Raw genomic sequence first — 12,934 nt, 5'->3', positions numbered from 1 at the left:
TAATTGTAATTTTGTAAATAAAATTGTTGACAATTTTTTTTTCATTTTCAATTAAAAACTCGTTTCAAATACATCAAGACACTCATATAGGTAGAAATAGATTTAGTTTTAGCTATGCTTTGCCAGAGTCCGAGTTAACATGTCTAATAATCTCATGACTCAAGTTTGACTTATTAATAGTATGTCATAGTTTCTTTATTAGACAGTCTGTGTTATTCTATAACCAGCAGGGTAACAAGCTTTCGAGTTAGTAGATCCTTTCACAGAAAAGACTAAAAATCAGACTAAACAGGATTAAAACCATTAAAAAATATCACGTTTTAACACATTAAACTAGCTAAAGTAAAAAGCAGTCTTTAATTGTGAAAATGTCTGACCTTAAATAAAAGTTTACAGTCTGACTTTAAATAAAAAGCTTATTATAGTTTAAGTCTCGTCTAGCCTCAAACAAGTAAAATCAAACTCTACGAATTTATATTACAAACTATGTGTACGTCAAACGAAGGTGGTTTTAGATAGAATAATTTGACCTTAATCATTAAAAATTAATGTAATATAATATTACCATTGTTTAAACTGCTAGTATTTATTATTCAATTATTACGTTTCAGCCACTCAGTTACTTTTATAACAAGTGGAAATAAACAAATAATATAGATGATAAACATATACCTAATTCCCAAAATGTATCATTACAGCTAACAAATCATATTGCAACCTTTTCATTTTTCTCAAATCAATGTATGCCATCAACGATAGAGGTTCAAACAATATGAAAATCGTTATTAAAAACAAAAGATTTGTAAAATCCAATATCAATGGCTCGGACTGTTGCAACACAAGATACACATTATTTTTCATAAAGCAGAAAAAGTCTGCGGTGATCAAAGGCATGTTGAAAATTATGCACTACAAAAATGAACATTGAAGATTAATTTCTCTAAATTTTACTCAATTTACTGAACTTCATCCAACACAACCGCTAAATGATAATTACTTGGCACATGGTTTGTATTTTTCAGGATAAATAGTCAGGTCTCAGGGCTTCCAATCCCTTTTAGCAAATGTGTAGACTAAAACTTGAGTCACAGAGAACGGTACTAGCTCAGTACTTTTGACACCACACCTGCACCAACTGTTCTGCCGCCTTCTCTCAAGGCAAATCTTTGTCCTGTAAAATCAATTGCAAACAGTAAAGCAAAATTTCTAGTTTCCAGCATGAAGTGTACAAGAATATTCAACATACGGATAAATACATTTAGGTATATACACTGAAATAATATTTAGTTCACTAATGTAGTACTACTGACCCGCTTCAAGTGGAACTGCTGAAATCAATTCAAACACAGCTGTAACGTTGTCTCCGGGCATAACCATCTTAACATTTTCAGGCAACTCTACTTTTCCAGTGATATCAGCTGTCCTCAAGTAAAACTGAGGTCTATAGTTAGAGAAGAATGCGGTGTGTCGGCCACCCTCATCCTTTGTGAGTACATATATCTCTGCCTCAAACCTCTTGTATGTTTTTATAGAACCTGGCTTTGCAATCACCTTCCAATAGAAGGCAGCACAAGGAAAGCGGTAGCAAAAATTTAGAAATTTGAATTCAAAACTCAACAATTTTACTAAAACAGACACAGATGATATATGTTGTTCTCTTGCATGCAACTACAATTTCTAACAAAAAAAGGAAAAACTTGATCTCTGCAACTAACCTGACCACGTTGAATATCTTCACGCTTCAGACCACGGAGAAGAAGACCAACATTGTCACCCGCCTAATAATACATAAACAATCCATTTTAGTTTAACATATGCTCCACGTCAATAGCCATAGCCCTTTTGCATGAAGATAACAGTCACTTACTTGTCCTTGATCCAAAATCTTCTTGAACATCTCAACTCCAGTTACTGTTGTTTTCAGAGGACCACCCTACCAAGGAAAACTCGGTTTTAGGACTACCATTATAAAGGAATTAACCAAAGCTCTGATAGAGAAATGAACTAATGCTCATCAAGAACAAACCACTAATCATCAGTCATTAGTGGCAAATGAAAATTATATAGCAGCAAAAGAAAGCAACAAGTGGACATTAATAGAAAGTAACGATGAGGATCAGAGGGCAGTTATATAGAGGAAATGACTAAATGAACATACATACCTGCATTAGACCCAACACCTCCACTTCTTCACCTACTTTAATGACGCCTTGTTCAACACGGCCAGTGGCAACTGTTCCTCGCCCCTTCATCACAAGTGAAAAATATAAAGCAGCTGATATGATGGAAACCATTGCCCGCATACATATTTCCATCCAATCCAATATATGCAATGAAACAAATGCAGATAGAGAGAACTAAGCAGTGTTGAAAATAAAAATTTTGATATTCTTACAAGGGAAAACAAAACACTTAAATGAGACAACAGTGTTTAAAGCATCATGTTAAGATTTAAATTACACCACTGCGTCATATTATTACAAATAGCAAGGCCGTAACAAATACTACCTCCTTTCCTTTTTTATTCTTGAAAAACCTATACAAAATTATTAAGAATTTGAAATTTTATCCTTCACCTAACTGGATTTAGAAGAGCAAGAAAGAAATTGTTCAAGTGACCACAGTTACACGGATGACCCAGTATTATAAACCACTATTCCACATATGCTCCGGTGTTCATAATCCCATCTGCTTATGATGTTAAGTACATCAATAATTGCTGTAGTTTGAGTAAACTGAAGGAGAATACTAAGAATTTAAAACAATTTTAATATAAAAAATAGTAATAAATAGTGTTTGGATAAACTTAAATTTTAGGAGTTTATTGGTAATTTTGTTTGAGTCTTATTTTATTAGTTTGAATCTAGTAATATTTATTTTGATTTTGATAGAGATAAAATAGGATAAGTAGTTTTGATTTTCTATTTATTTAAGTATAGTATTATTTTGTTTTGTTTATATAAGATAGAGAATAAATTAAGTAGTTATTTTTATTTTGAGTGAGTTATTTTTAGTTTTTATTTGGCCTAAGACCCTATTTGCACCTATTTAAAGCATGCCAAGATTTAATGAAAATAACCACAGTGAATTAAAGAGTCCAATTATTTTTGTGTGTCACATTTTATTTTAACAAATAATACTTCTTAAACAGTATAGTAACCTAAGCGGTGTTTATACTGGAACAGATGGAAGGTGATAGAACGTGATAAAAACATAAGACTTACATTACATACTGTAAGAATTTTATAACTGAGACGATCTTTACTTCAATGAATCTGATTTCTCCAAAAATTAACCCAGAAAATAAAGTTCAAGTCCTTTTACCTGAATTGAGAACACATCTTCAATTGGCATTAAGAAAGGCTTGTCAAGTTGGCGAACAGGGTCAGGAATGTATTCGTCTACAGCATCCATTAATTTTAGAATCGCTTGTCTTCCAATCTCGTCATTTGTACCTTGTAAAGCAGACAAGGCTGAACCTCTGATGATCGGGATTTCATCCCCAGGGAACTTGTAGAAGCTCAGAAGCTCTGCCAAACACATTAACATAAAAACACATTTTAGCAAACACGGACAACAGACACTTAAGCAGTCTTATTCATTTTCTGAGCATTAACAAGAGAAGGGAAGCCTTGGAGAAACAACCTACCACGTAGCTCCATCTCTACAAGCTCTAACAACTCTGGATCATCAACAGCGTCAACTTTATTTAGAAAGCAAACAAGAGATGGCACACCAACCTGCATAATACATTTAAAGATAAAATGTCAATCTAGAAGTAAGGAGGAAGGTCTAGACATTCTAGGTATATATATATATATATATATACAAACCACATCAGTAGAATACCTACTTGGCGAGCAAGAAGAATGTGCTCCTTTGTTTGAGGCATTGGTCCATCAGGTGCAGATACAACAAGTATACCACCATCCATTTGGGCAGCTCCCGTAATCATATTCTGAAAAGCAGACAATTATAAAGCATATCGTCAACAAGAATTATTTTGTTATTCAAACTAAATAAAACCATTAGATAAAACATCTAGTAAGTACATAAAGGCAAGCTGGAATGCTAAACCCACCAGCATTCATGGAGAATATAAATCTGACAGATGCAACTGTTGCCAATATACAGTGTAATAAATAACTATAAAATGTATTTTGTTACAAACTAATCTACTTCCAAATTCCTAGCATACATTTTGCATCTCGTTTTGAAAAGAAGATCAGGCTACACCAGCACCAAAATATGCTAAATTCCACAATTAACTATTATACATGGTAAAAATCCTTAAATTTGTCCGCCACAGCTTAGCCACCCAGCTTCTGTTAGGCAATTGATAACTCCAATCAACCAAACCATTCTTGGAGAAATTAAACCAAATTAGAAAGCTTACTTTAACATAATCCGCGTGTCCAGGGCAGTCCACATGCGCATAATGTCGTTTGGCAGTCTCATACTCCACATGAGCCTGAAAACCGAAATATTGAGCAAGTATACATCTCAGCAGAAAACAACACAGTTGATTGCAAGAACAAAAAGGTACGATTCCAAACCGTCGCAATGGTGATTCCTCTCTTCTTTTCTTCAGGAGCCTTGTCAATTTCATCAAAGGCCACAGCCTTGGCCTTCCCTTCATCCGCAAGCACCTGATCAAACCTAATTGAGTAATAAACACCAAAACATCCACCTCAACACACATTTAAAGAAAGAGTGAATCAAGACCTTGGTGATTGCCGCCGTTAGCGTGGTCTTCCCGTGATCCACGTGTCCAATAGTTCCGACATTAACGTGAGGCTTCCTGCAACATCAAACAATAAGATGAACAAAATAAGTAAAACACGTATTAATAACGATTACTGTTACTTACATATTGTAAATTTTGTGACAAAAAAGAGAAAGAGAGAGCGTTACGTTCTGGTGAAAGTTGCCATGGATCTCCACCATGGATGGGAATTGAAAGAATAGGAGGAGGAGGTGGTGGAGTCATTGGGAGTAGAGAGAGGAGAACGAGATACGGAAGAGTGGATTTGAGAGGCTAAGGGGAAGAGGCGGCGAGAAGTGGAAGAGGAGTGTCTGAGAAGAAGAGTGGCCATTGAAGAAGTGATGAGAAGAAAGAAAAGCCCTAACTATGGAATGCAGAGGCGAGGGTTTTAGGAGAGGGAAGACAAAAGCCAAGTGCAGTGAGTGCGAAGAACGAGGGTTTTAGAATGGGCGCCCGACACCGACCCGTCATATTCGTGCGGCCCAATTCGAGCACTCTCATAATGTTTCGGAACACAACGCCGAAACAAGTATCTGAACTAACCACGTCTTTTTTCTCTTACAAATGTTTTTTTCCTTCTTGCTTCTAATCACGTCAACCAAAAGTATTATAACTAAGAAAAACTTTCTTGCTCCGACAGAAATTATTTGAAGTGATTTTTATCTTTTAAAGATTATAATTGAATTAATTTAAATTTTTAGATAAATGACTCAATTCGTGATTGGTTTAACTTATTTAGTTAAATGGTATTTTTGTTGTTGTAAATTTTAAGTATACTTTATGAGAAATAATTCTGTTGGAGGTAGAAAAAAATATTATATATTAGGATAGGTTATTCTAGGAAAGATATTTTTTCATTACGTAGAAGTTAAATTGAAGACCTTATGTTGAAAAATTAATTCATATTCCTTGGACTAATTATACGTGTTATTCATTTACTAACTTTTTAAAAGTGATTTTCGAAAACTGACAAATTTTTCTTTATTCTTTTTAAAATGAATAAATACATTAAAAGATAATTTGTGTAATTAAGAACTATTATTTATATTCAATGTAATACAGGTTTTAGTATAGATGCTTTATATTCAACTTGAGTCAATTCTATTTTTCTTTTTGGAATTTTCACACGAATGTATATATTAGGAGTTTTATCATTTTAGTCCCTATTTTTATTAAAAAAAATACGGACAAAATTTTATTTTTTTCTTTAATTTTTTTCAATATTTTTGTGTTATTTTTTAATTTTTTGAAGTGTTATTTTTCAAAGTCTTTTTTTTGGTAATGAAATCACTATCTTATTAGTTGTAATGAATCCATTGTTTATTTTATTTTTCAAGTTGAAATTATCTTCTACTTTATCATTTTCTCAAATCTCTAAATCATTGAATGTGTTTCACCTAATTGTTCAATTAATGTTGACATGATCATCTTCGTTGATGTTGTAGAAGTTTATCCTCACCATTAACCACTAGATTCACATCATTTCTGACAAGTTCATTGTTGTGTCTTGTACATGTTGAGGACATGCTCCAACACAACTAGATTATGTCTAAAAGATGAGTTTTACATACTAATCAAATTCAATAACAAATCATCGAGCCTTACTTACCATAATGGTGAGTTTGACAAAGAACATGTTATTTGAGTCAAAGGACAAAAAGAAAGACAAAATGAAAAATGAAGAAGATGAGAAGCAAATTTCATTTACCGTCATTAATTATTATAATTGCTACGTTTGAAGTCCAAAAAAACATGGCGTGACATCTTTTGTAGCATTGACACTAACAAACTCATCTAATCCTCAATAACCAAATGGACAACATTGAGTGACACCTTTCGAGACATTATCATTGACGTTCTATTATGTTTTGGTCCACAACGAAATGTCTTGTATATAATTTTTTTTTACAAAATTTTAGACAAAGTTCTATGTTTATCAACTTTTTCTCTTTCTTTCATCAAGAAATTTCTTACAGGATATTTATTGGAGGTATCCATGTTATTTTTTATTTTGGAAAATTTGTTTGTTTGCTTTAAGTGATTTTCTTTTGTTGATGAAATCATATATAATAGTTAGATATTGTTGCTTTTTTATATCCTTATGTAAATGAAAGCTTCCTGACAATGTAAGCAATAAAATATTTTCAATTAGATTTGTTTTTTTTAAATACTTTAAAATGATAATGTTCTCTTTGCATCTTTTACTCCATATCAATCTTTATTAGTATACTTTAACTTCAATGGAAGGTAACTCAAGAGTTGATTGGATGAGTCAATTTCTATTTTAAACTCTCCATTGGTTGATGGAAATGTCACGATGAAAGAAAAAAAAATATTCTAATGATGTGAAGTTGCTTGATTATGTGAAAAAAAATCCAAGTACTTTTAAGATTTAAACATGTTCCTTATAAAACTTAAGTGCGCATATTTTTGTATTGTTCTTTATGTAGACTCCATGGTTAATAACTTAAGATATTTTTGTTGATGTTGGTTTTTATTACATATTTCATTATCATGCATATAAGGTTACATGAATGTTATTGTTCATATAATAATTTTCCAGAATATATTTCATGTTTAAGGATGATACAAAAGTTTGTGCTCACAAATATTTATGGATAAAATTTTAGGATAGAAAGGAAATACTTATGATGAGTACCCATAAGTAACAAGTACAGTCAAATTTACCACTTGTTCAATAATAAGGTATGGAATGTATCATGTTATTTGCTTCATGGGCACATTACGAGTTAAAAGAAGATTGCATTATATACAGCACGTTCTCTGTCGACCTTTGAGTCCTATCATATTATTAATTTATTTACCTTTTTTCTTTTAGTGTGAAAAGTGATTTGTAGTGATAATACTGCTACATTGTTAAAAGTCAAGCTATGTAACCTAATATGCATGATTTTGTGGTAATAATACTACTACATTAACATTTACTATTAAAAGTCAAGCTATGTAAGTTTGAGAGAAAATTACATGGTGCCCAACAAGGGATACATTATTGTTTTGGGTATAAGGTCAATGTCAATGGTTTGGGTTATGTTGTATCGATTGAAGTCCAAATGTTGTTCAAAAGTCTAAAAGCTAGGTTGAATCGTTCTTCCAAACCATTCCGAGGATAGGAACAAAAGGCAAAGTTAGTTGAATGTTTGACATTTAACAATTAATGCAGTATTAAATACACATGACCTACTTTATTACTACAAAACTCTATTTATAAGTTTTATGGTGAGCTTTTGATTAAGATTGACCTAATTATGGCCTAATTGCGGGTAATCATACTTTACAAGTTGATCAACATTAAGATTACTGTATTATAATATGACCGATCGATTTGCTTGGTAGTAGATCATGTGACTCGTTATATAATTTGAGTTGTGAGTTAACTGACTAGACAATCATACAATACAACTACTAAAAGTAAAGGCTCAAGAATGGATGAAAAAGAATAATTTATCATGGTGAAAGGTTGACCTAACAATCACTACCAAATCCAAATTCATAAAAAATTAATGTAGAATTGAAAGCTAAACAAGCTCCTTGTAAGTTACAAAGTGGAAAAATGACTTATCTGCAACAACAATTGTTGGCTTAAGAACCTCTAGCTAAAAGCATTAGAGATTGAGAATATCACCTAAGCAACAAACAACAAAGAATTGAAAAACAAATATTATTAAAATAAAGTTTATGAAGAATTAGAATGACATCGATCAAAATATAATATTGTACGATTTATGAGTAATAGATCACTTTAATATAATTCTTTATTATCACTAAATAAGTTTGAGTCATAAGTAAGTTTTGATTTAATTTAATAATTTTAGGCTGTTTACTCTTCTTATAAGAGCATTTCTATTGAAAGATAGAGTTGCTTAAAAAAACTTTACTTTTAAAAAGGGTTAACATAACGATGAAATTTGCATAAAAAATTATAGTTGTCTATTTCAAGTAATTCTTATTCACAAATAAAAATTATTATTTTCACGCTTTTTATTATATATCATAACTAAGTTTAAATAATAAAAGAAAACATGTTATATAACGATATGTTTATAATTTCTTCTATTAAAATAGAATTGAATTAATTGCTTGATTATGATATTGTATTTTAAGTCCTAAATTGCTTTAATGGAATATGATCTAATTTTAGTTACGCATGAAAAATACTCTATCTAATTATCACTGTATTTTGAGTTATTCCCTTCTTGTTTTCAAAGACAAACATTCTTCCTAGTTCATGAACTTGATACATGATAAGTTTACCATTATTCTAGATTTTTAGTTTTGACTTATCAATGCTTCCTTATTTAATTGTTGCTTTTCCTAAACTGTTTTTAAAATTTTAAAATTAAAAAATATTTAATACATTGAAATGATACTTTTCTTTCAAAATAAAAGACCCTAAATTAAACAAGTTAAACATAAAATAAGTTATTTACAAAATTTGATTAAAAGAAAAATGAAACATATTTTATTAAAACTAGTTTGATTTGGTTTGGAGTGATTTCTCTTGTCAAATTCTTGAAACTTATGTAAGGTTATGACAACTTTGATAAAAAAGTATAATATATGTCACTTAGGACATGTTAACTTTGTAGTTAAATAATCCAAATCTAATGTAATTTTTTTTATGTAATTAACAATTTTGAATTGAATTGAAAGGATAAAAAAAATGTAAATAACAAATGTGAACATACTACGCATGCACCAAAAGAAAAGGGAAAACGGAAACCGTCACAATAATACAAATATGAAACCAGCGTTTCGAAATGTGGCTTTGTACTGCCACGTTTTTTCTCGTTCCTTAAACCCTAACCCTCTCCTTCTCGTATCCCCGTTTCGGAGACCCGAAACGTTTCACCTTTCGGCCCCCGTTTCGTGCTTCTCCTCCTCAATGGCGGAGCCTCAGTCGTCGCTAGAGAAGCAGTTCGACGCGTTCAGGGTTCATCTGGAGCAATCTGGAACGCTCCGCGACCGAATTCGAAGCGTCGTTTCGGAGATTGAGTCCTCCACTAGGCTCATATATGCCACTCTTCTTCTCGTTCATCAGTCTCGCCCCACTCCCGGTACCACCGAACACTTATGCTCTTCTTCTTTCCTTAACCATAACTACATTAGTATCCCCATCTCTCTTTTTGCCTTTAGGGGTTTATCTTTCATGGACTTGCAAATGGGTTTGTTTTTTATGGCTCGAGTGTTAAATAGAAAGCGTCAAGACTTAAACATTTATTCCGCATTTTCTGGTTTGATATAACCAGACTTTTTTGTTATCCATTGCAAGTTTGAGATGAATTTTGAGGGTTGAAGTGTGTTAAGTTTATTTTGTTTATGGTTTAGTTTATTGTAGCAAGGCAATGCATTCTGTCATTATCTCATGGATATTTGATTTTTTGGGTTCGAACAGGGCTTTTAGAGAAGGCCAAGTCTCAGGTCAATGTGTTAAAGGAGCAGTATAAGGAACTTGCTGAAGTTCTTGGAGGAAGCTCTGGGCAATACTATAGGTGATTAAATTCAGAGGAACTTTTCATCTTTTATTTATGTTTTAATTTTTTGTGTTTTTATTGTGAAATGTAGGTATCATGGTGATTGGAAGTCTGAAACTCAGACTGTAGTTTCAATGCTTACGTTCATGCACTGGCTAGAAACAGGAAGCCTTCTCGAGCACAAAGAGGCTGAGGAAAAACTTGGGTGTATGTCTTAATACTCTTTAAAATTTTAAGTATGCCCTACATATGTTAGAAGCACCAAATGCTTGCATTCAATCGAAGGTTTTATAGTCTCAAATACCATTAAATTCTTGGTTTTATATCTAAGTGTCTTGCCTTGTGCATCAGCACAGGGTTTTAACATCTAAATCAGAGAGCTAAGCATCGTTTGGACAGCTAAATTTCTGAACCTTTTGCAACGCTGTTTTAAATTCTAAGAGGCATTTAACTTATAGGATTGCGCTAATCTTGTATGGTTGATAGTTTATGGCAATTTATCTACTTATCTTCTGTATGCACCATACCGCAACCGTCTTTTGTCACTCAGAATAAGTGGATGCAAATTGTGTTATGTTTTCCTCCCTGTTTTCTTTGCCATGATGTCAACTACTTACCACTCATTCCTAGTCACTGAGATTTATAAATTCTGTATGCTAATTGTTGTTTTGCAGTGGGTTCAGACTTTGGTCTAGACGTTGAAGACTACTTAATAGGTGAGTCTTTTAAAATATGTACTTAGCTATCATTAATTGTGTAATAATCGTTTCTGGAGATAAATATGGTCCTATTGCGCATTTTCTTGGGCTAGCTTCCTTCAGGGAGCGTGGTCAATTTAAATATGGTTATATTTTCAAAAACATGGGTATGACGGTTAGAATAAGTGGGATTTCCGGGACAAGGGAGCTTAATAACCAAATGTGTATGTTAGTGTTATATTTAGTCGTTGCTCTAAATTAGTCAACCAAAATCTTCCAACTCCATCTTTAGATTTGAGCTATAGCTGTAGTTTTTGCCGATTATGATTTCATAGTTTTGTTGTATGTGTATTGATTCATTTTTTACCATGCAGGTGTCTGTTTTATGTCTAATGAATTGGTAAGAACTCATTTCCTCTGAACTGCGACGTATCATCTTACACAAAATAGTGGAGATATTCACTATACACTATGTTTTTAACCGTATGCACCTACACATACACAATAGATTATTAAACTTCTGTATGTTTAAGGAAAAAATATCATGACTACTGCAACCTAATTTACAATTCATTTGCGTTGCAGCCAAGGTATGTGGTGAATCAAGTGACAGCTGGGAACTACGATTGTCCAAAGAAGGTCTTAAAGTTCTTGACAGACCTCCATGCTGCATTTCGTATGCTTAATCTTCGCAATGATTTTTTGCGAAAGAAATTTGATGGTATGTTATTACTTGTACCTTGTCCATGCATTCTTTCTTTTCTTTTCTATTGCCATCACACTACCTAATGATAGTACTGTCATTGCATTCTCAATGTTGACACAAATATGTATCATCTTAAAGCAAGATTAGTCTACTAACTGCAATGAGAACGGCATTACCATAACGAATTTACCTAGAAACTGGCAATAATTAAAAGAACATATATATACCAGCTATGGCTCACTCTCCCTCCTCAAATGTCGTGCACCAAAGATACTTGCACTGTTAGCATATATTAATTTTTCATAGAGGAGTTGTGTTAACTCATACCGTCCGTTTGGATGATATCTTTCAACCTTTGACATGGTAGGCATGAAGTATGACCTTAGAAAAGTAGAAGAAGTTTATTATGACGTTAAAATTCGGGGTTTGACACCGAATGGTGAGCCAATTGGAGACCTGGAGATCAAGAAACCAAAGGACAATCTTTAGTTGTAATAGCTGTTGAGCCAAAGCGAGAGAACTTTACTACATGGAGCTTTACTGACTGCTCATCAATTATGTACCTTAAATACTTAGGCTGCTGGCCTTTTTATTAGCTGTAACTGTAGTTTTATTTGCAATGGTTGATGAAGGCAAGTTAAAATTCATTAGCAAGAACACAGTTGTCTGTATGTGGTGCTGACTCTCAAACCCATTGCGAGGACTAGCAATTATGTTTTCACAATGTCCTAAATGGGAACCCTGTTTTGACAATGTTCTAAATGGAAAATATGGTACGTTGAAGAATTAATACCCGTGTTCCGTAGAACAGGGGTCTTCAGTTCAATTCACCGATGATTCAAGTTTTTTTTAATCTATCACCTTGGTCATCAATGAATTAAATGAAGTAATTTCGTGCTATAAATTGATATTAATTAAGGAATGGTATTATCATATTTGTAAATGTTTGTTTAAATATTAATTCATAATTGTTAATAAGCTATTACTTAGAAAAGTATGGATTAAATATGTTTTTAACTATTGAATTTTGATAAAAATTGAAATTCATTAATATTTAAAATTGACATATTTTAATCTTTAAACTTTAAAAATAAATGAATATATTTTTTTTAATTCAATTATGATAATTTGTGTCAAAAGTATATTTTAACAAACATTAAAATGATATGTGTTAAATTGTGGAAACAATTAAATATGTTATCACAATGTATTTTTTAACAAACATTAAAATGAGGATGTATTAAATTGTGTAAACAATTAAATATGTTAACAC

The 12,934-nt window shown here is 32.2% G+C and overlaps 2 protein-coding genes across 2 annotated transcripts; one reads left to right on the top strand and one right to left on the bottom strand.

Annotated features, from left to right (window-relative positions):
* Window positions 1-756: 756 nt before the first annotated feature.
* LOC108326788 (elongation factor Tu, mitochondrial) lies at window positions 757-5,302 on the bottom strand. The gene is made up of 12 exons (XM_017560350.2): window positions 4,915-5,302; window positions 4,726-4,801; window positions 4,557-4,649; window positions 4,397-4,471; window positions 3,854-3,958; window positions 3,650-3,740; window positions 3,325-3,530; window positions 2,163-2,246; window positions 1,868-1,933; window positions 1,716-1,778; window positions 1,311-1,551; window positions 757-1,171 (listed from the first exon to the last, which is right to left on the bottom strand). Exons 1-12 carry the CDS (start codon window positions 5,094-5,096, stop codon window positions 1,101-1,103), a joined length of 1,353 nt encoding a protein of 450 aa, XP_017415839.1. The 5' UTR covers window positions 5,097-5,302; the 3' UTR covers window positions 757-1,100.
* A 4,217-nt stretch (window positions 5,303-9,519) lies between these two features.
* Window positions 9,520-12,451, top strand: LOC108327911 (uncharacterized). The gene is made up of 7 exons (XM_017561643.2): window positions 9,520-9,840; window positions 10,179-10,275; window positions 10,349-10,464; window positions 10,932-10,973; window positions 11,330-11,355; window positions 11,541-11,676; window positions 12,029-12,451. Exons 1-7 carry the CDS (start codon window positions 9,525-9,527, stop codon window positions 12,148-12,150), a joined length of 855 nt encoding a protein of 284 aa, XP_017417132.1. The 5' UTR covers window positions 9,520-9,524; the 3' UTR covers window positions 12,151-12,451.
* Window positions 12,452-12,934: the final 483 nt, after the last annotated feature.

The sequence above is a fragment of the Vigna angularis genome, chromosome 2 (genome assembly GCF_016808095.1).
Source record: "Vigna angularis cultivar LongXiaoDou No.4 chromosome 2, ASM1680809v1, whole genome shotgun sequence".
Taxonomy (NCBI): Eukaryota; Viridiplantae; Streptophyta; class Magnoliopsida; order Fabales; family Fabaceae; genus Vigna; species Vigna angularis.
The sequence above is the reverse complement of the archived record's forward strand: the minus strand, read 5'-3'. Positions and strand labels throughout refer to the sequence as shown.

Excerpts from the sequence above, each read along its gene's own strand:
- LOC108326788 (XM_017560350.2), bottom strand. The coding sequence starts at position 5,096 with ATGGCCACTCTTCTTCTCAGACACTCCTCTTCCACTTCTCGCCGCCTC. Across the intron at positions 3,741-3,853 it reads ACATTCTTCTTGCTCGCCAA|GTTGGTGTGCCATCTCTTGT; the intron begins GTAGGTATTCTA and ends TGTATTATGCAG. Across the intron at positions 1,552-1,715 it reads AAGATATTCAACGTGGTCAG|GTGATTGCAAAGCCAGGTTC; the intron begins GTTAGTTGCAGA and ends TTCTATTGGAAG.
- LOC108327911 (XM_017561643.2), top strand. The coding sequence starts at position 9,525 with ATGAAACCAGCGTTTCGAAATGTGGCTTTGTACTGCCACGTTTTTTCT. Across the intron at positions 9,841-10,178 it reads TCAGTCTCGCCCCACTCCCG|GGCTTTTAGAGAAGGCCAAG; the intron begins GTACCACCGAAC and ends GGGTTCGAACAG. Across the intron at positions 10,276-10,348 it reads AGCTCTGGGCAATACTATAG|GTATCATGGTGATTGGAAGT; the intron begins GTGATTAAATTC and ends TGTGAAATGTAG.